Below are 26,307 nucleotides of genomic sequence, written 5' to 3'. Positions count from 1 at the left end.
TAGATACGTTGTTTGTCTCCCGACACAGGGTTCCCAGAATGGTTCCCGAAATGTGTCGTAACCGATAACACTGATATTTAGGGCAAAAAGGGAACAAAACCCCACGGAAGTCGTTCTATAGGAAACGAAGGTCCAAAATAGCGCAATATCTACGACCGCCAAAGGCTCAACATATAAACACGGCGTCCAGAGGGTAGACGCGAGCACCTCGATAGACAGTCACAAAACACGCTCGGAAGAGCCGCAGAGTCGGATGCCGGCCAACGTCGCCCTTAAGTGCCGCTCTGATGTTTATCCCTCGTGCAAACAGTTGGCTATACTATCGAGTAGGTGCTTTGGAGTGCGAAGGCTCTGCTGGAAAGGGCACTTTGTTCTTGCACTTAATCACCAATACCGTGGCGCGAGCAATGCCGAGTCGTGCGCCCAACCCCGGACCTTCTATCTACTAATTCGCCGCCCCTGTGACCGTTCCTTGCCTGGAATCAAGAAAGAGCGAGACAGTCATCGAGCCTGAACACCGGGTGCTAAAACCCACAAGAAGGGGTTGTGCACTCCCGACTTACGGTATAACAAATTAGAAAATCGAAAGGACCGGATTGAGCAATGGTTCTAGTAGTCGATCCTTAACATGACAATCCGCGCGCGTTGATAAAAGAAACCGCTTCACGCTGTCGCGCGAGCGAGGTAAATAGAATAACAACCTCCCCTCCATCGAGTTACTTCATGCACTACCGACATGGATAAATAATCCGTGCTGCGTACGATGAAAAATTCTGTTTGCGCAACACTAATATCGGATATTCGAGTGTGCCCCAAGACGTGTCTAGCCTTAATGAGAAAGAGATGTCGTTGAAGAGAATAGAATGGTTTCGAGGGTTCCTTGCAGGAGTAGGACGTCGTTGTTATATAAGTGAGAATGTTTTTCGATGAAGATTTAATGAGAATTAAACAGCTTAAAATATTGATTAGGGCGCGTATTAAATATAATAAATATACTTAGGCCAGTGGGGGAGGTGATTGGGCCCTAGGGTCCAATCTTACTATATCTAAAAGGAGCCTGCGCACTACCCCTATTTTCCTTGCGTCACAGTCTCTATAATATTCCAGTTGTTGATTAAAACCAATGTAAATGCCTCAGATATGCACTTGATTCCTCGAAATGCATGCTACATGCCCCTTGCCGGTTGATCTCGGGCCTTTCCTCCATGGAAGGGGAAGGCCGGAAGTATAAGATCAATCTACGTGTGATGTATATCGAAATTCGGGCGGAGGTCTCCGAAAAACTGCTCCTCATGAGAAATGGTATCCCCGTCTCTCCCGTTCCCTATCTCTCTTCTCCCCATTCGACAATCCACGGTTGCTGACGATCTGGATGCAGAGAACCCCACTGCCTATATGCGTTTATCGACCGCCGTCCGACGTGAATAGGCGGCTATCAGAGGACACCCCATCTTTGAAGCTAAGGGGCCGAATTGGACCCCTAAGCCGACGGTGTCAGAGGGAAGGGACCTCCGACACTTGTCGCGAGCCTCACCTCTCCTCCAACCTATATATATTAGAGATTTGCCACAATCTAACACACACTAATACAGCTTTCTACAACCCTCCTGAGTGTCTTTGCTCACTTAGTTTGAGTACAACTGTAAGATGCCACACAGTCTGCGTGTTCGCACTCAACTACGGGGTTCTGCAACAGTATACTATGTGATTATCTACAGTGTTCGGTTTATGATACACACTATATCTAAGATCAATTTATTTCTATTCCGATCATAAACAGTGTGCTACATAGTACCACGAGCTAACGATTTATATTTGTTGCAGTAGGGGTTGCTATCGCCTTCGAGCGAGCACAAGATACCTAAAACTACGCCTACGAATGTAGTGCGAGAGCGCGCGTGTTTTACGCATTTTCTTATTTTTTTTATTTCACACTTCTTTTATGTCTATAACTTCTTGTGCTTTTCTTGTTGACCTTTCAGAGTCCATATTGTCGAGGGAGCCAAACTGTTTTTACGCAATATTGTATATCTGCTCTTGAGAAGTGGCACACGCCGCGATATTTGTCTCACTGGTTTAGTTGCCACGTTACAGAAAACCATCTATCTTTGCCATAGAAGCGCGTGGCGAGGATGGAAACGGAAGGTATTTAGTATTGAGCTAAGGTACGACACAATAGGGGATGGAGATCAAATTAAGGACTCCTTGTATAGAGTCAGGGAGAAGAAGAGCCCTAACGAATATGAGAGGAAAAGTTGCCCAAACAGTAGAGAGCGATAAGTTAGCACGAAACCGAGCCTGAAAAGAGAGACTATTTACACCACAACATCGCACAATTAAGCTCAGGTAGTTCACCTACTTGTCTAACATCCTGACATATATTAGCTATGAAGGTGCTCTTACCATCCATACTAAGGCGGCTAAATCCAAGAGCAGCTAAAATTCACCTCGAGGTGTCTAAAGCACATACACGAAGGAGACAGCGAAGACCACGATTTGAATATTAGTTGCGAATAATTACTTGTCGATAATTATATTTCGGTTACTCATGCCCTGCACAAGGCTAGTTTAAGTTAATGGATTTAATCATACTAACACATGGTCTGCATGTAGAACCTAATGGCCATTCACACTAGTGCATGTATATACTAACACACATTCAGCCCTGAACCAAAAGGGAGATCCAAGCAGTTCACTCATAATGTCATCTACAGTATCATAGTTATCCTATTTATTATGCTAACTATAAATAGCAAGTTATCAAATTATAATCTTCCGAACAATGGCTATTACTAAGCTTTTAATCATCATCGAATCGCTAATTGTTTCACCCTGTAGCAGAACTCACTGACGACCAACTTGAATGTGTACTTGCTCCCTGGCCTGCTTCCGGTGATGGTGAGTGGGTGCTTTCGATTTTGCCAACAGTTACATGGTGAATTGCTTCACCTTTGTTGCACCAGAATTTATTTTGATTATGCTAATCACTACTAATACATTGTCATGGATCGCTTTAACCTGTTGCACCAGACTTTACAGATAGAGCAAATGAGATGTTAAGGACTGCTGGTCATCCCTTGCCAAAGTTTGCTGATGGTAAGTAGATGCTCCCCATCGTGATGACTATTCCCAGCCGTTTCAAAATTTGACAACTTTGTTCTGGCGTCTCCACTGACGTGCCATGCTTATTTAACCAGATGGCATGTACAGATGTACTTGAAAGGGACATTTGACGATGAATTCGGCAGCGGTAATTGGAGTGAACCAACCAGGAAAGTTGCTTCGAAGATGTCTCGAAGTGTTGTGGCACTTGCTTCATTCATCGTAGAATCTGATTCTGATGGAGAACACAACTAGGGTGATTGTACTGTTCTAAGCTCATTAGGTTTCCATATTTATTCTCTTATGTGACCACTTGTTAATGCTTGAAACTACATTGTGTATAGAGAAAAGAAGAAAACATTTTTCTTGCACAGGTGTATTTATAGAGTGCAATGGATCCGTTACAAGAGTTCTGACTTCGGCAAGCTTGGTTAGAACTAATGGTGAAGAAAACAACATTCAACCTGGATTGATGGTTGGTGCTGCTAGTCATTATTTGCTTGTTTTATCTTACTGATTTAAAGATACTACTAGCAAAGTCACCACTTCATTGTTATAGATTGAAGTGTGCCTTCCGAGTAAACGACATGTGGACGGGTCATTGCAACATTATAATCTACAGTACAATATGGCTGTTGTCAGCATTGAGGGTGTCCGCAGTTATAGTGCAGCAAAACTCATTGAAGCATCTCGAACCGATGAGGTAGTAGCTGTAGGGCGCGACTTCAAATCAGGCACATTAATGGCCACAAATGGAGCCAAGACAGGCAAAGATAGTAGATCTGATTACAAAGAGCTTCGGATGTCCACATGTAAAATCACCAAGGTGCATTGTGTTGACTTCTCTTAATCAGAGTATGAAGTAACAGTTGCTGCACATTATTGTTTTTCCCTTGTTTAATCCTTTTGTTGCAACTTGGTTGTTGTGCTATATAGGCTGGGATTGGAGGACCCCTTGTTGATTTTGACGGAAAGTTTGTTGGCATGAACTTCTATGACATGGAAGATACTCCTTACCTGCCAAGGGATATTATATTGGAAGTCATGAGGAGATTTGACGCACAACAATATGTACTGAATTTAGACCAGTTTGGTTGTCACTCGGTTATTTTTGGACGCTACAACTATCATTTGATCAATATGTTCTTTTTTTTCTCGGTAAAATTTGATCAATCTGTTGTTGTAGGACTGCTGTTGCTGATGTCGAGGATACAGACGAGTCTGAAATTCCCAAGTAGGTCCTTCGCATCCTTTTGACCTGTCTGGATACATTCATTGTGTTTCCAACGTAGTAAATAAATTGTTGGCCTTCCTTCTAACTTAGGGTTTTTATTTCATCCATGCATAGCTGGCCCGTGCCTGACGCCTATTGGGTTTATCCGGGTCGCTACCCTAAACCACCGCGTTCTCCTTCGGAAGAAATGGACGAGTAAAAGTGTGTTTTGTTTATGCTAGCGTTTTGTTTGGCTTTAAGAGGTGGATGGTTTTGTCAGGCTTTGGGTGATGGTTCACGGTTCTCGAGTGTTGTACAGCCGGACCCATTGTTTTTAGATGATACGACGGTGTTAAAATTTAATAAACAAATCAATGATGGAGAGGCAACAAAATCTATAGAAGTACTAATTAAACTCAATCTGGCAACAAAATCTATATTGAAGTACTAATTAACTCAATCTGCAAAAAATATTGTCCTCGGGTCAATCGTGGGATTTTTTTTAAGTTCAACTATGAAGCGTCGTCAGGTTTCATGGTGAACGAGAGGAACTAGATAAGAATTCCGAGGCTCGGCTACACTGTTAGGATATCCAGATCTGGTTCTCAAAACCAAAAAGAAACAACGACATATATGGTCTCCTCCAATCATGAAAAACTTGATCAAAAACTTAATTAGTGGCACAATACTAATCCAAAAAAGATGTTGAATTTGCTAAATGCGCAAACATGAACACAAAAAGAGCAAAAGTGACAATGTACTATAGAACACTAATAATTAATTTGTGTTCAACCATGTTAACAAGATGGGAATAATAAATTCAATTAAACACTGGTGTAATGACGTGAACCGGTACATTTGCTCTCGCATAAGAAAATGAGATCTAGATCTTGAGGCCACCGTCGACATCCACTTTGGCGGCGACGACGATGTCGTTGCTCCTTTGGCCCCTTCACTTTGCGGGTGGTAGGTCATCATTTCTGGTCAGCTTTTTATGTCAGATCGGCAATGCCCAATGAACAGACCGTGTCATGTTGCATGGAAATTCTTCACCTCTTTTTTTTTTTGAGGGTAGGAAATTCTTCACCTCTAATGCATACAATAAATGCTCCCAAGCACCCCTAGGCATCCAATTGCTTCACTGATTGCTGAAAGCCTCGCCGTGACCTTGGCATTAGGTGCTCCTCAAAAATACTAAGCTCCATAAACCTCACAACATCAATGAACACTTTCACGCACTTTATGATTGTATCTTTGCTCATCCGAATATAGGCACCTATCATATTTGTAGGAGCGCCATATGGGTAATAGTGAAAACAAAAAAGGACCCAGCAGACCGGTGGCATTCCTCTGTTGCGTGAAAAACAATTCATTAATACTCAAGTCATCGGTGATGTGATGCAACAACCGTTGTGACATGCGGAAACTGTCGACGGAATAGACTAGCATGGGTACGTAGAATTTGGTACTGTATCAAATAGTCCTGCATGAGCAGACTATGGCCGGCTTGTCTATTTGGGCGATATGTCCAACAACCTACTTCCTCCATCCGGAAAAACTTGTCACAAGCTTATCTCTCAAATGGATGTATCTAGCACTAACTTGGTGCTAGATTCATTCATTTGAGGGACAAGCTTTTTTGGACGGAGGGAGTATCTGTGATCCTGATCCGTCAGCCTACACTGTAGCAGAGTCCTTGTATCCAAAAAACAATATTACGACGGAGAACGGAATAGGGAATGTGCTAGACCGATTTATTTGGAGGAAGAAACGACATCTAATTTATTTTTCTTTTTCTTTTTTGATACGAGGACTCTGCTAAAGTGCTCTTGCTCATTGGATTGCCAATCTCGTGAACAGCCGGCTGAGATCTCCTTCAAGGAAAAATCAAAGTCGATAGCCTCACGCCTGACATCATCAGCTCTCCAGATCAGATCAGGATCCTCTGTGGCTCTCTCTTCTCGCTACCACAATCAATCACACGGCCACACAGTGCACGCAGACAAAAACCAGAGAGGGGAATCTCGAACCTACCGCTAATAATCATCCTGCTTCACCATTTTTCCGTAGAAAAGAAAGAACCCCCTGGAACTGGAAGCACTCAGAGCACAAGCCAATCAAACGAGCTGCTGGGTTGGTTTCCTCCATTCGTTCCGTTCAACATGGCTCTTCAGGTACGGGCAGGCAGGATGATTTCTCTTGGAATCGATATGAATTCTATCTTCTCTGTATCTGATTTGCGCCTGCTCTTGGTTCTTGGATCAGGTGTGGATGGTTGGGGAGGACGGCGAGGACCTCGACAACCACAAGGAGCTCCTGCCTCTCTCCAAGCTCCAAGGTGCGAATGATGATCCTTGCAACTTCTCTCGTTGCTGGCTCAGTTTCTTGGATTGTTCATGTGCCCCCCATTTGTTTGGGTTAAAAATGTCTCTTTTGGCTATATATAAGCTTTTATTGGTTGGATGTCGTGGCCTTAGCCAGCTCTTTTAGATAACGACGCCCTCATGTAACTGCTTAAACAGAGGGTGACTATTCAGTATTCGTCGAGTAGTTTTCATCCCTTTCCCTATGCTGATTTGCATCTGAAATGACAGGAACTTGTCACTTTAAAATTGGAAAGTTGATTACCCCGTGTTTCCTGAGCAAACCATGTGCTGCTACCTGCAAACTTGTTATATGTGTGACTGGCATCCTGCAGTTGAGGCAATTGCCACTTCGAGAGATCGGTTAGAAAAATGAACTTGTCAACGTTCTTGATTATCCTCTGTCGATTCGAACTATACAATTTATGTTCCTCACCCAAAGAAGTAACTGCTGGCCGGGGAATTCCCCCTTTTCGAAAAAAAGAAGAAGTAACTGCTGGGAGTGGATACCTGACTAATAAGGCGAGTAGAACAAGCGAATGTTCAGTTCTCATTTAGCTTTGAAAATATCATTTTGAATTATTTTGAAAAGCGGCCCGGTATCTGAATCCACTTTTCCGTAAACAAGGCATCTAGAAGCTGGGCTCGGTTCCTCTATCTGACATACTTTGCTAAGCAGCTTCCAACACTTGCCCTGTTTTCTTTCAGAGATTGGTGTGTTATACTGGCATTTGGACCCAAAGAAGTCTGAAAGTGAGGAAGAGCTAGCGAAGATCCGCAAAGACAGAGGATACAACTACATGGTTTGCGACCCCCACCAACTCTCAGTCCCTCTTTGCTTCTCTTTAACCGTGCACACCTTGTGTATGTAATCTGACAGTATTGCACATGCATCACTTGCTGAAGGATTATCTCGATATATGTCCTGGAAAGTTAGCGAACTTTGAGGAGAAGCTGAAGAACTTCTTCACAGAGCACATGCATGCCGAGGAAGAGATCCGCTACTGCTTGGAAGGCGGTGGGTACTTTGATGTGCGCGACAAGGATGACAAATGGGTTCGGATCTGGATAAAAGAAGGGGATATGATTGTGCTGCCGGCTGGAATTTATCATCGGTTCACCCTCGACGCCGCCAACCATGTGAAGGTACTGATTGGGAATCTTTTTGTGTTTATTACTGCTATAAAGAGCTGTTGCAGTGATTACTTTTTGCATCACATTTTGCATAGAAATATGAATCTGTTTTGTCAACCAAGCTCAATGAAAACATGATTTAGGCACTAGACTAGAGGACATCTGTAGAACCACCGAAAAAGAATCACAAGTAGCAAAACAGATCTTTTGATCAACAAGATGGTTGACAATTAATTCTTAATGTAATGCTGCTTGGTGAGGACCAAAAAGGAAAAAAGAACAAAATATTGAACTGGCAACACAAATTTGCCAATCTGGATAGTGCATTCAAGTTAAGGTCAGAAAGGTTTGCTCTCGTAGGATGCAGAAACAGGGTTCATTTTCAGCCGGTAATTAAAGAACTGTGTTGTTAAACAACATCTATAAGTAATTAATGAGACATAATGTATATATTTAGAAGCTCTATCTTGCATCAGATATCAACTGGATCCTTATCATTCTGATGCCTCGTCGTGCACAGCTCATGAGGCTCTTCCTGGGAGAGCCAGTCTGGACCGCGCACAACCGGCCTCAGGAGGACCATCCGGTGCGGCAAGAGTATGTGAAGAGGCTCACAGACGACAATGCTGGTCTTGCTCTGGCAGCACACTGAAGTTTGTTTGTGATTCCTCGGCTATGTATGTATTATAACCACCCATGGACATATACATACACTTGGATGAAACCATGTTGTAATCTTGAAACCAACATACATGCTACGTACTTGTTATTATTGACTAGGTAATTCCCCATGCGTTGCAACAGGAGCATAAATATTCAGTGGTTCAACACTTATCGTGTCAAACATATATGTTTATAATTCTCGTGGCATTTTCTTCTTCTGCACATTATCTCTGCCCCCTTCCAAGCTTTCCATCGCCCTCAATTGCACATATGGCGATATAACTTGTTGAATGTGTTTTATTTGGACAGGGCATTTGACAGTTATGAAGAAGAAAATTGTTTATATACACATTGATTAAAGCATAATATTATTTGATAAGCACGAGAAAAACTATTCCCTACATTAACTCAGCGACACTTATTTTGGGACAGAGGGAGTATATTTCACAATATCGTGCACCCCCTCCCTTCCTGTGTGCAGGAGTGCATGTGTGTGTGTGTGTGTGTGTGTGTGTGTGTGTTCGACATCATCATGTTTCACTTTGGGATGCTCCCTCATTATCCATAAGGTTGTTCTAATCCCGGCGATTCTCTGAAAATTCGTGTGGCCTCAGGCTGTGGATTAAGGCAACTTGTCCCTCATCTCAGGTGGATAATGGTCGATAGGCAGAACACGATGGAAACGGTTTTCACCCACATTTAGCTATACCGAAAAATGGGGAGGTGGGAAGGGTATAAGGAAACCGCACCAACTAATTTGTTTCTACTACAAGCAGCTCAGGAGAGATGCAGATATCAAAAACATCCATAAAACTATTTCTCAAAACCAATCATGCATTTTACGTTCATGTGAAGAACAAAATCAGCACTCAGTATTACATACTCCAGCCTCCTTCAGATGCTCTGCTTTTGCTGCTGTATCAAATTCTCAACTGCTTAAACCCAGTTTTGATTATAAATCTTTGTATTCAGATTATAATTAGTAGTTGCATTAACCGGGCAGTAATTCTTCAATCCACACATCAATCTATGATCCTAGGACTAAGTAGAAGGTTGGTCAAATCTTCCTCATCCACTCCTTTTCCTCACTTGGCTGATGAAGCGACATATCGCCAACATCTGCTCCTATGCTTTCTGGTTCCCGAGGCTATATGTGAGATTATCTCTAATTTGAACAAATATCGGCCAGTTAATCTGATTCTTCTAACTTTCATATAAAAAACTTTGTTCAAAGAGATTATCTAATTCTTCTAACTTCGAATAAATGAGTAATACTCCCTCCGTTCACTTTTGTAAGTCGTTTCAAACAATTCAAAATAGGTTGTTTTGCACATTGTCCGAAATGTGTTCAAAGTCTTATAAAAGTGAATAGAGAAAGTACTTCAGATCAACACAGAGCAAAATTTTCTTGACAGTGCAAAAGTTAAGTATGGTTATGCATGAGCATGAACTTTGTACCCAACTACCCATACATACATCTTAACTCAAGAATCAGGAGGGAAAAACCAAGTCGCGGTCAATGATCCGTCATGTGGCACCACCGTGTCCACCGGCAAGGGGGACACCGTCCCTCGTCTCATGTCGTAAACCCCAGAGTAGAGGGCGCTCGTCCTTCCACCATAATTGTTATGCTCCTTGAGAAAGTAGATGCAGTCTTGTCGAGCTCCCCCGTGCTTGCCGTCTCCGGCAGGGAGCGACTCGGAGCAGCCTTCGCTGACGAAGAGAGCGCGCCCCATGAGCGTCTCGACGTCTCTCCACCGCCCTAGGCCGCCGCCGCTGATGTCTGCCGCCTCCAGGACCTCGAACCAAGCCGCATGAGCAACGGGCTTGTCTGCTTCACCATCAACAGCCGGTCGCCGGAGGCGACCAGGAAGTGGCGAGGGCCGCCGCGGTGCCATCGGTCGACGTCGTCCTGCGGCCTCATGAACACGCGTTGCACGTTGACATGGTTGCCATCGACGATGTCCATGGCATAAAGACGCAGCCGGAGAGGGTTGTAGACTTGTAGTAGTGGTACGCACCGACGACTGCTGCGGTGAGGACGTATAGCTTGTGCTGGAAGAGTGCCATGTCGAGGATATGATAGGGGTGGGGGTAGTAGCCTGCGCCTGTGGCTCCATGGGGGTTCCACTGCCACTGCCATTCCCCGGTCGTTGGCTGCGGCCTGCGGATGGAGATGGTGATCACCTGCCCGCCGCTGATCCGGCTCCCTGTCTAGACGGCGGTGCTGTGGTCGGACATCACCACCACCTTGCGGACATGGCCGACCCGAGTGCGGAGGCGGTCGAGGTTGACGCGCTGGGGGGCCGTCGTCATCCCCCGCGCAAGAGGGTTCATCAGCGAGCACGAGAACCCTTTGGCGTTGTGCACGAGGAAGAGCGTGCTGCCGGTGGAGACGCGGTGCGCGAGATTTTCGTCCAGGGCGAGGCCGCGGCGGTGGACCTCGCCGTCGGAGAGGCTGAGGAAGGAGCCGTCGCGGAGGGCGAGCCACGGGAGCAGCGGCGGCTGCAGGCGCGCGCCGGAGCGCCACTGGCGGCAGACGGCGCCGAGGCGGACGCGGTCGGCGTGGGACAGCACGCGCTGGAGCACGAGGCCAGCAGCTCCGACGGGAGGTCCTGCCATGGAGGACGGCGTCCGCCGAGATTCGTCGCCGCAACTCCCTCCATCGTAGATCTGATCGTCAAGCAAAGCTATTGGCTATGATGCCCAAAATTTGCATCTCCGGCCGTTTCACGGTTCAGGCCCAGCTTGCAGAACACGGCATTCTAGTCAACCTGTGTGTCCAACTTATATCTGTCTACTTTATCTTAAAAAAAAACTTATCTGCCTACTAGGTTAAAAACCACTCAAAAAAAGTCTACTAGGTAAAAAAAAACTTATCTGTCTACTAGTAGTGCAACGCGTGTTCATATTAGGCAATGTTTTTTCTAAGGGGATATTAGACAATATAATTGCACCACACACTAATGCTCAGCAAGACTACCCTGATATTAAAACTTTTTTATACCAAAAAGTAGGTTTTACGCACCATATTTTTTTCTGCAGTACCAGATGATATAAAATAGGGCATCAGAATCATAGCAGATGATGTAAAATAGGGCACCAACTATGTTTTTTTCCCCACAATTGCATGCATATTGAACAAACTACACAACATCTCGCAAAGTATTCCATTTTCTATGTGTATCTATTATGTGAGATATGGTCCTATTTTGGTTGTGGGAAGTGCAGACACATTTCCATTTTCTTAAATAAATAGAATGGTTGCTTCTGTTGATTTACTCATTATGATTGACTCTGATATGAACCCAACCAACTCGCTCTAAGAAATGTCAATTCCTTGATTCCGCAATAGAACAATTTAAAAATTACCAAGTGTCCTAGAACAATTTTCTTTGAGATAATCTAACTCTTCTAACTTCCAACAAGAGAGTATACTACAGACAGAGAGTAGAATTTTCTTGACAGTGCAAAGGACAAATGGGGTGTGCAAGGCTGCAGAACAATTGCTTGAAGAACCAAGTGTGATATTCAGATAACAAAAGCAGCATTGCTGCAGATGGATTTGGTTACCATCCAGGGCAGCGGTGGCACTGGCAGCATGGCATCTTGTCTCCGTCATTTCTAATCCAGAATCTGCACGTAAAACACTCGCAAATAATAAATCTTGAAAAACAAACACCAACAAACAGAAAAGCAAACCAAATCTGGCAACCCGAGGCTATACCCATTCCTGACCGCATTTGAACAAAAATTAATTAGTCTTCATTCAGAAATTAATGAGAACACACTACAGCACAAGCCAAAACATTTATGCCTGGCAAGGAAGTAAGCAAAAAGGCTAACATCATAGCTGGTGCAAAAAATAGCAAAAGAACCGCCAGAACATTTTGGTTCAGTTGCCTGCCATGATCTACAGAACAGGATTAAGGTATCTTTCCATCCAAGGTTCCAATTATTTACCCTGCCAGGGTACATTCAAGTTTGAACAAAGACCAGCAGTCTAAGCACAGCGCACAAAAGCACAACCGACGCTTCTGTAGGCTCCCCTGACCTTCAATTCTCAGGAAAGAACACCAGATGATCCAGGAGGAGGCACAGCAGAACCTGCAGTCTTGGGTGGCGACGACATCACCACCTTGTGCTTGTACATCTGCCACCAGTTCGCCTGCGCCTCTTCGGCAGTCCGGAAGGTCCAGATGTGCGGCTTGGCCTTCTCCCGCGCGATGAGGATCTCCTCTACTTCCGCCCTCCGCTTCGTCTTGAGCGAGAGACAGTCAACGAGATCACCCCACTTGCCGAAGCAGGTGTCAAAATCCCCGTGGCGGTAGTAGGTCTGCAGCTGGTGGAGAGGGGTATAGCAGAACCATAGCGCATCGAAGCACTTTATGCAGTCCAGCCGCGGTGGAGGTGGGCTGGCAGCGCTGGTCGTTTCAGGCTTCTCTTTGGGCTCCATGCTTATAACCGCCTAACAAGAAAGGGATTTACATGTGAGATATGCTCGCATTACTAGAACCACACAAAACAACAGAAATACAGAAGAAGACGGATCCGGAAGAAAAGGATAACCCTTCTCCCCTCCCTCCCCCCCCCGCTGCTGCTGCCACAGCGGCTTGGGGGTACTGGTCTACTGGACAAGCCCTATTTTGATAGAGATATCAGATTTTGGAGATGTGACTAGGCACAAGTGAGAGCATACATACAAATAATGATACTGCAAACTATCCAAGTATAGTGTTACAAAATCAAATTTTCTGGATAATAGTTAACATCGCGTAAACGAAAATGTCTTATTATAAAGTACATATATTCTTAAAAGGTTCACTAATTAGTAGGTCAATTTTTTATAAGGCCTGCCAGTAACTATCAAGCTTATCCCTCAGCAATTCTTCATTGGCCATCTTTCTTGTACTGTCATTAATGACTAGTAGTACGGATCAGAGCAAGATACTAAACATATTTTGGGCAAGATCGGCCATGATGTAAACATGAGGGCAATCTTAGTTATACTGTCCTTAAGATTAAAGTCTTCTTGTAGCTAGTTACTGAAAAAAGTATACTGACCAAAGATATCTTATTGCACCGGGGATGGAAAGGAAGTGCAAATTGTGTGTTTTGTAATACTAGAGAAGGGATAGATCACTTGTTCTTCTTGTGCCCTGTTGCTAGATATGTTTGGCATGTGATCAAATGTATGTTTAATTTGCAAGAGATGCCTGGTGTTTTTTATGGTATCCCTGTCTGGATTAGTCAGCTCCCTGTTAGTAGTAGAGGGTTTGTAGCTTGTGGAGTAGCTGCTGTAGTTTGGTCAATTTGGAAGACCAGGAACAACGCGTGCTTTAACGGAATCATCATGCCCTCAGATCCTACTGGTATTGTGTGTCCAATATTGCATTATATTAATTACTGGTCTGGTTTGCAGAGGCAAAAAGTTTAGAAAATTGTGTCGCAAGGCGGCAAGAATTCTGGTCATGGTGGCCCATGAGTTTCTTCAGCCAAAGACAGGGATGTGCACCAGCCATTCCCAGGCTTGGAGGGCCCTGATCACATGGGACAAGCATTATCGCAAACACCTATCAAGCGAAATCCTTTCTTTCACATGTAAACTTGAACATGCACTCGAAAAATCATGCAGCAAGTACTCATCGAGAAACAATCAACGTTATAGTCTCACAATATCAAATCTACGGCAAGTACTCGTCATCTAATACAAGAATCAGGAAAGAAAATAAAATTGAACAAACAGAGGATGAAAGAGGAAGGGGGGAGGGGGGGGGAGGGGGGGGAGGCAAGGGCGAGGAAGGAGAGGGAGTGGTGGCTACCTGCCTATAGACTGGTCGCCGGCGTAGTTCCGTGCGGCGGCGTTGGTGGGCGGGAGCGGCTGCTCCACGCTGCTGGTGGGAGCGGCTGCTCGACGGAGGGAGGCGCTGCTGGTCGGCGGGGCGGCGGAGGCTTCGGCAGGCTGGGTGCGCCGCGGCGGCGGGCCGGCGGCGGCCAGGAACGCTCGGGAAGGAATGATCTTGGGGGGGAGGGAGGCGCACTTCTGGATGGCCCAGATCCTCTTCAGTTCCCGCAGTTGCTTCTTTCCATCGACACAACACAACTCTGTGATAACCTGATACAGTTAAACGGGCCGCCGCTCCGCAAACCTACCTGGATGCCTTTTCGTTAACCGGGCCGAGAGGCTGTGGGCCGTGTGGCCACGAGAGGACGATTTTGTAACGAACTGACCTCTCAAAGTATTCTCAAAAAAAAGGAAAAAAAAAAGAACTGACCTATCAAACTACTACGTTCTCTCGATTCTGAAAAAAAAAACGAAAAAACTACGTTCTCGGTGTCTTTTGATTTATTTCTCAAAAAAAAAACTCTTTGATCCCCCCCCCCCGAAGTGTCGCCCCACAGCGCGGCCGGCAGGCGGTGGACCATCGCGATGGAGCTCCTGGTTCGATCGTTTCTGCCCTTTTGCCTCCCTTTTTGTGTACTGTGATGTCGGAACTGTGTTACTCTCCTTTCAGCTCCCTTCGTGGTCTTTCTTCTTGTCCTCCTCCATCTTTCCGACAACACAGATCAGCGCCGCAACAACTCCCTCCCGTCCTCGAGCGGAGGCTCGATGGTGGAAGTCTGGAAAAGATCGACACGAAGGAGGCACCAATGGAGTAAATGGCAAAAAACTATCACAATACGGGCTACAAAAAACTATCACTTTTCTTAAAAAATTTAAATGCTACCACAAATTTGGTTCGTTGGTCCAAAAAACTACCATGTCGCATTGATGACTACGTTGGTTAACTTTAAACCTTATTATGATAGCTCGGGTCCACTCATCAGGTCGATCATTAGGTTTGACAGTCGTGGCCGATGAAGGGACCTTTGCTGGTCGTCCGGCGTTGCTCTGCATGGTTGTGACAGTCGTGTCCAGTGGGAAGCAGCAGCGGCGGTGGCGGCGGGCTGGAACCGCCCATGCTCCCTAGCTACTCCCCGCCCGTGCTCGAGCTCGTTGCCAAGCTGGGTGTGGTCGACAGGTGCGACGGTTGGCGGTGTGGCGTCCGGCCCGAGCGTCGACGACCGCGGAGCTCCTCCTCCTCTCTGCTGCAAATCCCCATTGCCCCGGCTGTCCTTCCGTGGGTGATGCCATGGCTGAGTACGAGCTCGACTCCGACCACCGGCGAGCCACTCCGAGCTGCCCATCTGTCGCCCTCCTTCCATCTTCTTCGTGTTAATGGCGTGGTGTGGTGGGCGACCCTGGTGGCGGCAACCGTAGCTGCGCCGGGCGTGGCTGGCGGACCCTAGTGGCGGCGCTCCCCATGGCGTGGTGGTGGCCAACCCTAGCGACGCGGCCGTGGCTCTGTCAGGCGTGGTGCTGGCTGCGGCAGCCGTGGTGGTGCACGACGATGGCTCGGGAGAGAGATCGGGGAAGAAGAGGGAGAGAAGAAAGATAAGTAAGAGAGAGAGAGAGCGTGTGCCTACATGTGGGACCCACATGTAGTTAACGGTCAAATAAACAGTCAACACACGGTTTTTTAGGAGCAGACTTGATCTGTCATAAACCGGATTAATTCTAAATCACACGGTCTCATTTGGATTTTTTGGAACAACGAACCAAATAGTGATAGCATTTTGAAAAAAATAAAAAAGGTGATAGTTTTTTGTAACCCTAGCTTGTAATGTGGTAATTTTTTGCTATATACTCGGCAACAACCAGCTGCAAAACAGAGCACCTGGGGAGATCAAGAATGAGGAAAGGAGTCATACAAGTGCAACTTTTACTTCTGTTTTTTTTGATGGAAAGGTGACTTCAGTTTTAAATCCTGTGTGGGAAGATCCTTTTATGGAAGACCAAGAACCTGTACAAAAATGATGAATATGCATGCTATGTCCATCCGGTGGCCAGTTCTTGCTCAAGTTTGATTCGTAGTTGACATGTGTCCTCCTTCATCAGCGATTTATAATCTCCGCTTCTAGTGCGTTCTTGCAAAAGAATAGAAGCTGGCACGAAGCAAAGATAACCTCTCCTACATTGTTCATGAGAATCATTTCAAGCCCCGCCAAACCATCATCCAAAGAGAAAAGCCGTCCACAAAGAGCGCTAACTAGTCCGGTTGGGCGACATCCAATGAGTTTCACGGGGACGCTGCACATTGACATTGGAACTTCAGAACCAATCACGGGAGATTTGCTTCACATCTCGTATGGAACTTATGTAGCTGCATATTAAATGTTAATACAATCTAAAAGGAATGTTTTGTATCATTCAAAAAATGTTCAATGTGTATTTAAAGAAATGTTGAACACATATTTGAAAAATATATTTAAAACATGTTCATCATATATTTGAAAAATGTTCAACATGTATCAAAAATATTTCAGATGTATACAAAAATGTAGAACGTGTATAGTAGTCATTTACTTAAAAAGGTAAAAATAAAATAAAAAATAAAACCCAAAAACCCTGAAGAAAACAAGTAAAGGAACGAGAAAACCCGAAAAACTATTGAAACCCAACACAGGAAACACACAGAAAAAAACCCAGTGCGGAAGCTTCTAATGCTCCATCCGTTTTTATTTAATTCGCATATTAGCTTTTTCTCGGGTCAAACATTCTGAACTTTGAGCAAGTTTATACTTGTTACATTTTCTAAAAATGATTTTTGCGGGGTAAATAGGGAGTTTTATTTCATAGCAACATGGATTACAGTCTGCTAAGGCAAGAACATGAATAAAAGGAGGATTGTGCTGCAACCAACAAGCGGTACTGTGAGCCATAGCCATACAAACATAATTGGCGAGACAATGTGAAACCATATTAACCGAAACAAACTCTTGCTCCATCACGAGTAACTTGATTTTGCGGATGAGGTAAACATATGGTGATTTAGATAGGGTAGCATCAGTCAAAGAGGATAAAGCTTCCACTGAATTTGTCCGACCGAGAACAAGGAGATTAGACCATTGGAGGGTCAGCCCCCCCCCCCCCCCCCCCCCAAATCAAAAACAATAAGAAGCATGAATCTCCGCTTCTAGTGCGTTGTTGTAAAAGAAACAGAAGATGACATGAAGCAAAGTGAACCTCTCTTGCATTGTTCATGAGAATCATTTCAAGCCCTGCCAAACCATCATTCGAAGAGAAAGAACTGTTTAAGAAGAGGGATAACTAGTCCAGTGGGGGCGGCATCCAAGGAATTTCGAGGGGATGCTGCACATTTCGAATTTCAGAAACCAACCACGGGAGATCTACTACCTTTAATAATCTTTTCAATGTTCAAATGCTTCACATCTCGTATGGAACTCATGTAGCTTCACATGAAATGGTAATACATTGTATAAGGAATGTTTTGGATCATTCAAAAAAAATGTTCAATGTGTATGTTCAAGACATATTTGAAACATGTATTTAAAAACATGTTCATCATGTATTTGAAAAATATTCAACGTGTATAAAAAATATTTCAAATGTATACCAAAAATATAGGTCATGTATTGAAAAAAGTAGTATTTACTTAAAAATTAAATAAATAAATAACATAACATAAAAAACTAGTAGAAGAAAAGAAGTAAAGGAACACAAAAAACCAAAATACTGTTGAAAACCAACATAGGAAACACACAGGAAAAACCCAGTCCAAAAGCTTCTAATACTCTCTCCATTATTGTTTAATTCACATATTAGCTTTGTCTCGGGCCATCTTTCTAAACTTTAACCAAGTTTATACAAAAAAATTGACATCCACAATACCATTAGAATCATCATTCATTGTATTTTCATATCACATATATTTTTAATTATAAAAGTTTATTTTTTAATAAACTTAGTCAAACTTTATAAGGTTTGAGTTTGATCAAAGCTAATATGTGGAGGGAGTACTATACTTCCTTCCTCCACCCGTGTTTATTAGGCCCACTCTTATTTTGTCTTAATTTTTGATCTATAAATTTAACAAACAATATGTGAAGTATATGTCACAAAAATTACATTGTTGAAAAGGTTTTTCAAATACAAATCCAACAATATATTTACCATATACATTATATTTTATATTAATCATATAGATGATTTTTTTTTGCAAAAACATATAGATGATTATAATAAACTAAGGGTCAATAGACCCGGACGGAGGTTGTACAAGATAATGTATGTATGCGTGGTGGATCTCGGCCCTTGCCGGCAGGAGGGCTCTGTTTTCAGTTGTTCCTTCACATTTTGCTAGGGCTTGTGTCCTGCTCAGGAAGACGAGATGGCGGCGCCTCCCTGAAGATGAAATAAGGTTCTCCCCTCCCAGCACCCATCCATGGTGTGTCTATCATCATCGATGGGCGTGAGGAGGTGTGTCTCCAACGGATTTGTTCTTGATGGATTTGCTCAGATTTGGTCGTAGTTCGTCTACGTTCATGTGTTTTTAGGTTAGATCCTTCCGATCTACGCTACTCTTCATCGGCGGTGGTTACTGTTCTGCTGCGCTGGTCTTATGGGACCTTACCACGATGACTTGCCGACTGTCTAATACAACAAGTCTTGCCCGGCTCCGGCGAGGAAAGGGCAATGATGGCGGCGCGTCTTCGCCTCGCTTCAGTACTTGTAGTCGTCGCTACGTGATCTACAGATTTGGATGTATTAATTTTTATTATTTTTAATGTTCGTTGTACTACCATGATTAAAGATGAATAAACTGGAAGTTTTCTAAGAAAAAGTATACGGGTTTGACTCATCAAAGATACAAGTGCGACAACTGTGCAAGCATGTGCGTCGCTGACTGGCAGACGACACGACCACCGCACAAGTGTGCATTAACAAAAAACAGAAAGATCTAGCCCGCGCCCCGAGGAATCTTTCCAAGGCAAAAAACAAGGCAGCAGTTGGGCCACGCCCCGGTGCGCTGTCGAACGGCGGTTGGGTGGGCGGGCCGCCCGCCCGGCCACTTGGGCAAAAAAAACACCCATCCCATCCATCCGTCCAGAACCTTCCGAGGCCACGCTCCCGACGCGTGCTCTAGAACCTTCCACAGCCTTCCCGACGCCTCCCGACGCCCGCGCACTGTACGGACGGGTATTTAGCACTGCGGCCGCCACTCCACTCCACCCCCCGCGACCGCCCGACGGAATTCACCCACCGTCTCCCTCATTTCTTTACCCACCATTTACCTTATTACCGCACAAAGATCTCGCCCGCCGCCTTCGATTCCGTCCCAAAAATCCGAGCTTTCAGCGGGAGCAGGGCTGGTTGGTGCCCGATCCGAGCTTCTTCTTCCTCGGCGCCGCCGGCGGAGCTTTCTTTCTTCTCGGGCCTGATCCGATTCGTGCTCTTCTTGCTTCGGTAGGTGGGGCGGGGGTCGGCCATGGACGCGATGCCGCCGGAGGGCATTGTGAAGGAGGAGGAGGTGCTGCTGCACGAGGAGCGCACGCACCCGGCGGCGGCGCCGCCGCAGCAGCGGCAGGACGGGGCGCTGCCGCGGCCGATGGAGGGGCTGCACGAGGCCGGGCCGCCGCCGTTCCTCACCAAGACGTACGACCTGGTGGAGGACCCGGCCACGGACCAGGTCGTGTCCTGGGGCCGCGCCGGCAACACCTTCGTCGTCTGGGACCCGCACGTCTTCGCCGAGGCCCTGCTCCCGCGCCTCTTCAAGCACTCCAACTTCTCCAGCTTCGTCCGCCAGCTCAACACCTATGTGAGTCAGAGTCTCCCTCCCGTGTCTTGGTGCTGATGCATCTTGCTAATTTCTTAGTCATGGTGCTAATTTGTTCTGGTAATAAGGGGATGGGGAAGTAGAAGAATTTTTCTGCTAGTTAATTACTCGATCTTGCTGCTTTTCTGTCCTGTCATGACTGCAATTAAGCATATGCATCTTTGTGTTAAGAAGACGGCAGCATATTCGTGTGTAGCTGGTCTAGGTAAATCAGCAGCATTTCAGATAACCACTGTGCTCTTCAGATTGCGATATGAGAACTGGATCTGTTGCTGTCCAGGGTAATGCTCTGATAACTGAACTAGTCATAACTGATAATTCCAAACTACTGTAGATAGACTAGGATTTAGGAAAGTCTAAATAAAATAAACTAGGATTTTGATAACATCCAGCTTCTGTGTGTGTTGTATTCTACTTGAGATTATTTAATTAATAAGTGTAAATTAAGCCAGCCACTAGTGTACAAGGGCTTTTCAGCTTTAATGGAAGTACATCCTAGTTCTAAAACTTTTAACATTGTACTGTACTGATTGTGTGTGTGTGTGTGTGTGTGTGTGGAAATCTTCTGAATGTGCTTATTCTTGAAGCAAGTCCTGCAATGAGCTTCATCTGACGGTGAGGCATGGAGATGAACTCTCCAGAAAAAAATTGTATCATCCTGACATCATTCCTTGAACTTCTTATTGTAGCTAGATGGAACAAGATACTGGATGAAGTACAGGAACAAGATTGTTTTGTTCTAGAAGACTCTACTGATGATATAGTGTACTGATGATCAAGCTATAATCTAGAAGTTACAGCATAGCCATGTTGCCTTGTGACTGTCTCTGTTGTGAGTTCTGTCCATGGCCTAACCGTGGTCGTTACTTACCTCTTGCAATCTGCAGGGATTCAGAAAGGTTGATCCTGACAGATGGGAGTTTGCAAATGAAGGTTTCCTTAGGGGTCAGAGGCATCTTCTCAAGACGATCAAGAGAAGGAAGCCGCCATCCAATGCGCCCTCATCACAGCAGCAGGCCCTCACATCTTGCCTGGAGGTTGGTGAGTTTGGATTTGAGGAAGAGATTGACAGGCTCAAGCGCGACAAGAACCTCTTGATCACAGAGGTAGTGAAGCTAAGGCAGGAGCAGCAAGCTACTAAGGATAATGTGCAAGCCATGGAAGGCAGGCTACGAGCTGCTGAACAGAGACAGGCCCAGATGATGGGGTTCTTGGCAAGAGCAATGCGTAACCCACACTTCTTCCAGCAATTAGTCCAGAAGCAAGATAAGAGGAAGGAGCTTGAAGATGCCATCTCGAAGAAAAGAAGGCGGCCTATAGACAATGCTCCATTTTATGGTTCGGGGGCAACAACAAGTCAGAGCGAGCAACTTGATTCACAGTTCCTGTTTGATTCTGGTGTCCTCAGTGAACCTGGAATGAACGGGATGGAGAATTTAGCGCAGAACATTCAGGAGCTTGGGCAGGGCAAAACAGACGAGGAGAAGAAGGATGAAGCTAATGGGCAGCTGGACATCAACAACGATTTCTGGGCAGAGCTATTTTCTGATGATTTTGGAGACGAAGACGGGTCTGGGCTGTCAGAGTTGGAGGGAAGGAGACCTGAAGATATCGATGAACTGGCTCAGCAGTTGGGGTATCTGAGTTCTACTAGCCCGCAGTAGAGTTTTGTTCACAGTGGTTCACTTCAACCAACAAACATTGCTTCTTCAGTACTACTATTGCAGATCATCTTGAACAATCTGGTATATTTCGTGTTCAATAACACAAATATCATAATCTTACTAATAAGTGTAGTGAAAATATGGTAACATGGTAATTAACGCAGTGACACATGTATGATTTGTGTTGCCATAAGTCTGCAGGAGTGAGAGTTAGTGTAGTGGTTGGATCTTTGAGAACATGGTTGAAACCTACATGCCTGTTTTCATTCTTGATTGGTCTGCTTTATGGCTTTCCCTCTTTTGCTACTTACTGAAGCTTTCTTGTTTGTTCATTAACCAGATTTAGTTGATTGGTGGCAACATGACTGGCTATCTGAGGTGTTCCATACCGGAGATTGGAACACCTCTGGGTAGGGAGTAGAAGCTGAAGACTAATTGCTGTAAGTACTCGCCTGCCTCTCTCCACTTGCATAAGTCATGTCATTTACGAATTGTTCTAGAATTCCCGCAAAAAAAGGAGTTGTTATAGAATATAACAATGTTTGATTTCTTCAATGCAGGCGTCGCTTGATGGAGACCCATGACGTGTATTGAATGGTTACCTAAACTCGTAATTCTGAAGAAGATGGTCCAGGTAGTCGACATTCGGTTGTTCTGAGCTGGTGTTCAGCAGCAGTAGCTGTGGAAGTGTGTTACTGTATATACTCGTTGGGTGAAGCTTTGTTGTGAAAGTCTGATCTGTAGTCAGCCGTTGGCATCTGGGTGTGGGTTCAGTCATTTCTCCTTCTGCCGTCCATTTGCCAATTTACCTTACTTTTAGGGCCTGTGTCCTGTGTGATGATTGGTAGTGTATGCTGCAACCTCTGTTATATTGAGATAATAAATGTTGATAACCTTTGCAAGGTACTATTGATTAGTGGTCTTATTATTGAACTCGAAGCTAAGGACAATCACCCTTTAGGCAATGTGCACTGATAGGCAGTTCTTCATCAATCATGTTTAGTTTCCTCGCACCCTGCACAAGGCTAGTTTAAGTTTATCGAAACTGCGGGGCACACAACAGTTCCCGGCCGGTATGCAGTGTTGTAATATTTGTATAGAGATAGAGTTGTATAGAGAGAGAACTTCTCCAGTTTAAACCTGTATCTCCTCTTATCTCTTCTTCCTGTTCCAAACTCTACCGATCAATCTGTCGATCGTTTTCTTCTTGTACGCCCACGGCAATGCCCATATAAATACAAGTGCGGCCCGAGCAAAGGGTTTAACGCTTCCCAATAATCTTACATGGTAATCAGAGCGACTTCTTCCTAAGATCAAAAGGAGATCGCATCTAGACAAGCCGTTCTTCAACCTATCGCCATGACTACTGCTTCCACCACCTCCAGCACCATGAGTGCTCTCGCCACGTCCCTTGCGTCCACCTCCACCTTTGCCCCTTCCTCCTCTCCACCGCATCCTTTACACGTCCCTTGGATCACCCCCCAGGAGAAGCTTATGAGGAACAACTACCTCATGTGGAAGGCCATCGTGCTGCCTCAAATCAAAGGCGCACAGATGGGCCACCACCTTGATCCGGCGAGCCAGGCGCCATCGGAAACCCTCACCATCACCAAGGATGGGAAGGAGGAGCAGATCGCCAATTTCGCCCGAGTTCTCTGGTATGCACAGCAGCAACAGGTTCAGAGTTTTCTGATGGGTTCTCTGTCTCGCGAGATTCTTGCACAGGTGGTTACCCTTCAGACACCGGCGGAGGTGTGGGCGGCGATCGAAGCTATGTTTGCTGCCCAAACCGAAGCACAGGCGATCAATACTCAGATGGAACTCACAAACCTCAGGAAGGGTAACATGTCCATGTACTAGAGTACTTAGCCAAGATCAAGATACTCACGGATGATCCCCTGCACCGGAGCTGCCCATGTCTAGAGGCGAGATCGTCTCCCAAGTTCTGGCCGGCCTCGACCTCGACTACAACCCGGTCGTGTCGGCGCTTGCTGCGCGGGTTGAACCCTGTGACCGTCCAGGAGCTATTGCACGCAGCTTCTCAGTTTTGACGCACGCCTCAATCTTCTCCATGGGATGAACGTGCGCCAGTCTTCGGCTAACGCCGCTTCGCGTGGCCGTGGTACTGGCCGTGGGCGCGATCAGGGAAGGAACCGCAGCAACAGCACGGTGGTGGCGGGGGGGTGGCGGGCGCGGCCGCGGCAGCGGACCAGATGCTCGATCCGGCGGGGCGGCTACACCAGCACCAACGCTCCTGCCCGTTCTGGAGGGGGTGGCTTCAACAACAATCACACCTCCTCTGGACCTTCCTCAAGCAACCGTGTTCGGTGTCAATTGTGCAAGAAACCGGGCCATGAGGTCATGGACTGTTGGCATCGTATGCATGAAGACTACGTTCCTGACGCCCGTCATGTCGCTCCGCTACAATCAGAGAGCAAGGAGGAGATGGCACGGTCTGGTACGCCGATTCAGGGGCCACTGATCATGTCACCAACGAGCTTGAAAAACTCTCCATGAGGGAAGATACCTCGGCAACGATTCAAATTCACACGCAAGCGGTGAAGGTATGGATATTTGTCACATTGGTCAAGCATCTATTAATCCCCCTACTCTTAAACGTGATCTTATTCTAAAAGATGTCCTTCATGTTCCACAAGCCGACAAAAACCTAGCATCCATGTCTCGTTTATCTGCCGATAATAATGTTTTCTTTGAAACTCATCCAACATATTTTTTCATCAAGGATCGGGCAACGTAGGGAGCTCATTCATCACGGTAGATGCATTGGAGGCTTGTATCCCATCACATCCGGAGCACTTAGTCGAAAGCGTCGTCATCAAGTTTACTCCGTCATCAAGCCCTCCTTGACGAGATGGCATCAAAGATTAGGACATCCTTCTTCGATCATAGTCAAGCAAGTAGTGAATAAAGGCAATCTTCCATTGTCATCTAGTCAAAAAATTGAGTCTGTTTGTGATGCTTGTCAGTGTGCAAAGAGTCATCAACTCCCTTATCCTAAGTCAAATAGTGTGTCTCGTGCTCCATTGGAACTTATTTTTAGTGATGTATGGGGTCATGCAAGAGATTCTTTTGGAAGAAAAAAATATATATGTTAGCTTTATTGATGACTTTAGCAAGTTCACTTGGATATATTTGCTTAAGTTTAAATCTGAAGTTCTTTCCATCTTCCAAGAATTTTCCAGAAACTTGTTGAGCGTCAATTCAACAGAAAGATTATTGCAGTCCAAAGTGACTGGGGAGGAGAGTATGAGAAACTCAACTCTTTCTTTCGTGACATTGGTATTAGTCATCATGTCTCTTGCCCTCATGCTCATCAGCAGAATGGCTCCGCCGAGCAAAACATCGCCACATTGTCGAAGTAGGTCTATCCCTTCTAGCTCATGCATCCATGCCCTTAAAATATTGGGACGAAGCCTTTATTGCTGCCACTTATCTTATAAATCGTCTTCCCACGAAGTAATTGGTCATATCACTCCTTTGGAAAAATTGTTTCATCAAAAACCAGACTATAACTCCTTGAGAATTTTCGGGTGTGCTTGCTACCCTAATCTTCGTCCATATAATCATCACAAACTTGAGTTTCGTTCGACTCAATGTGTGTTTCTCGGTTATAGTAACCTTCACAAATGATACAAGTGTCTTGAAATCTCTACTGGACGAATCTATATTTCTCGTGATGTTATATTTGATGAAACAATATTCCCTTTTGAAAAACTTCATCCAAATGCCGGAGCTCTTCTTCGTGCAGAAATTGCACTTCTTCCGGAATATGTATCTAGTCCAGATCACGGGGGTGAGTTAAATAGTGCTGATCATGTGACTAATCCTAAAGAAAATATGGTTTTTGATGTAAAAGTGCAGCTTCAGGGACGTGATTTTATGCAAAGAGATGCAGCCAAAACTGTCACGGGATCCCAGGAAGATTTGAGCGGCAGCAGAACAGGATCCGAGGAAAATCCCCGCGTCAGGCTTGGCGCGCGATCCCAGTCGATTCCCTCCGTGTCGCATGCGCCAGCCGACAACAGCACGACCCAGGAGACAGGCGCGGGGCCCACAGGCAGCACCAACGTCTCGCCCCGCATCCGAGGAGACAGCCAGCGAGGGTGACACGCGGCGCGGCTCCACATGGAGCGTTGATCGCGAGGGAGATCCCTGTCGCCTCGGATCTGGAGCGGGTCGCAGCTGATCCAGATCGGTCTGGCGCAACGGATCCGACCGGATCTTCTGTGGTTGCAAATTCTGCTGGTGATTCTGATGCGGCCAGGTATTCCACTTCGACACACGAGGTCTCGGTCTGGTATTGTTAAGAAGAAAGAATACACTGGATGGCACTATAAGGTATGATAAAATTAAACGATGCTTTTCTTACTAGTATGGGTGAACCAACTCATTTGCATGATGCACTTGCTAGTAAAGAATGGAAAAAGGCTATGGATGTTGAATATGAAGCACTATGAAAAACAAAACTT

General features: G+C 45.4%; 3 protein-coding genes and 1 pseudogene across 8 annotated transcripts; 3 read left to right on the top strand and 1 right to left on the bottom strand.

The window, feature by feature from the left end:
- The first annotated feature begins 6,253 nt into the window (after window positions 1-6,253).
- Window positions 6,254-8,642, top strand: LOC125527481 (acireductone dioxygenase 4-like). 3 transcript variants are annotated; one of them, XM_048692004.1, is made up of 6 exons: window positions 6,254-6,489; window positions 6,581-6,653; window positions 6,910-7,041; window positions 7,387-7,481; window positions 7,585-7,824; window positions 8,333-8,642. In XM_048692004.1, exons 1-6 carry the CDS (start codon window positions 6,478-6,480, stop codon window positions 8,462-8,464), a joined length of 684 nt encoding a protein of 227 aa, XP_048547961.1. In that variant the 5' UTR covers window positions 6,254-6,477; the 3' UTR covers window positions 8,465-8,642. The 3 variants fall into 3 exon arrangements, with proteins under 3 accessions (XP_048547961.1, XP_048547948.1, XP_048547955.1); XM_048691991.1 differs by having other exon boundaries at window positions 8,289-8,484; XM_048691998.1 differs by lacking the exon at window positions 6,910-7,041 and having other exon boundaries at window positions 6,255-6,489.
- A 3,567-nt stretch (window positions 8,643-12,209) lies between these two features.
- On the bottom strand, window positions 12,210-14,570 carry LOC125527495 (uncharacterized protein C227.17c-like). Of its 3 annotated transcripts, XM_048692016.1 has the most exons (3): window positions 14,298-14,570; window positions 13,057-13,116; window positions 12,210-12,946 (listed from the first exon to the last, which is right to left on the bottom strand). In XM_048692016.1, exon 3 carries the CDS (start codon window positions 12,929-12,931, stop codon window positions 12,539-12,541), a length of 393 nt encoding a protein of 130 aa, XP_048547973.1. In that variant the 5' UTR covers window positions 12,932-12,946; window positions 13,057-13,116; window positions 14,298-14,570; the 3' UTR covers window positions 12,210-12,538. The 3 variants fall into 3 exon arrangements, with proteins under 3 accessions (XP_048547973.1, XP_048547980.1, XP_048547968.1); XM_048692023.1 differs by lacking the exon at window positions 13,057-13,116 and having other exon boundaries at window positions 12,210-12,943; window positions 14,302-14,570; XM_048692011.1 differs by lacking the exon at window positions 13,057-13,116 and having other exon boundaries at window positions 12,210-12,943; window positions 14,298-14,567.
- Window positions 14,571-19,444: 4,874 nt separating this feature from the next.
- LOC125527466 (heat stress transcription factor A-2c-like) lies at window positions 19,445-22,726 on the top strand. 2 transcript variants are annotated; one of them, XM_048691976.1, is made up of 5 exons: window positions 19,449-19,689; window positions 19,788-20,135; window positions 21,041-21,898; window positions 22,158-22,257; window positions 22,378-22,726. In XM_048691976.1, exons 2-3 carry the CDS (start codon window positions 19,806-19,808, stop codon window positions 21,815-21,817), a joined length of 1,107 nt encoding a protein of 368 aa, XP_048547933.1. In that variant the 5' UTR covers window positions 19,449-19,689; window positions 19,788-19,805; the 3' UTR covers window positions 21,818-21,898; window positions 22,158-22,257; window positions 22,378-22,726. The 2 variants fall into 2 exon arrangements, with proteins under 2 accessions (XP_048547938.1, XP_048547933.1); XM_048691981.1 differs by having other exon boundaries at window positions 19,445-19,689; window positions 21,041-22,257.
- Window positions 22,727-23,731: 1,005 nt separating this feature from the next.
- Window positions 23,732-23,870, top strand: LOC125533328 (annotated as a pseudogene).
- The last annotated feature ends 2,437 nt before the right edge of the window (window positions 23,871-26,307 follow it).

Source organism: Triticum urartu, chromosome 1, assembly GCF_003073215.2.
Source record: "Triticum urartu cultivar G1812 chromosome 1, Tu2.1, whole genome shotgun sequence".
Taxonomy (NCBI): Eukaryota; Viridiplantae; Streptophyta; class Magnoliopsida; order Poales; family Poaceae; genus Triticum; species Triticum urartu.
This window is presented reverse-complemented; position numbering and strand designations above follow the sequence as displayed.

Excerpts from the sequence above, each read along its gene's own strand:
- LOC125527495 (XM_048692016.1), bottom strand. The coding sequence starts at position 12,931 with ATGGAGCCCAAAGAGAAGCCTGAAACGACCAGCGCTGCCAGCCCACCT.
- LOC125527466 (XM_048691981.1), top strand. The coding sequence starts at position 19,806 with ATGGACGCGATGCCGCCGGAGGGCATTGTGAAGGAGGAGGAGGTGCTG. Across the intron at positions 20,136-21,040 it reads TCCGCCAGCTCAACACCTAT|GGATTCAGAAAGGTTGATCC; the intron begins GTGAGTCAGAGT and ends TGCAATCTGCAG.
- LOC125527481 (XM_048692004.1), top strand. Across the intron at positions 7,042-7,386 it reads ATTGCCACTTCGAGAGATCG|AGATTGGTGTGTTATACTGG; the intron begins GTTAGAAAAATG and ends GTTTTCTTTCAG. Across the intron at positions 7,482-7,584 it reads ACAGAGGATACAACTACATG|GATTATCTCGATATATGTCC; the intron begins GTTTGCGACCCC and ends CACTTGCTGAAG.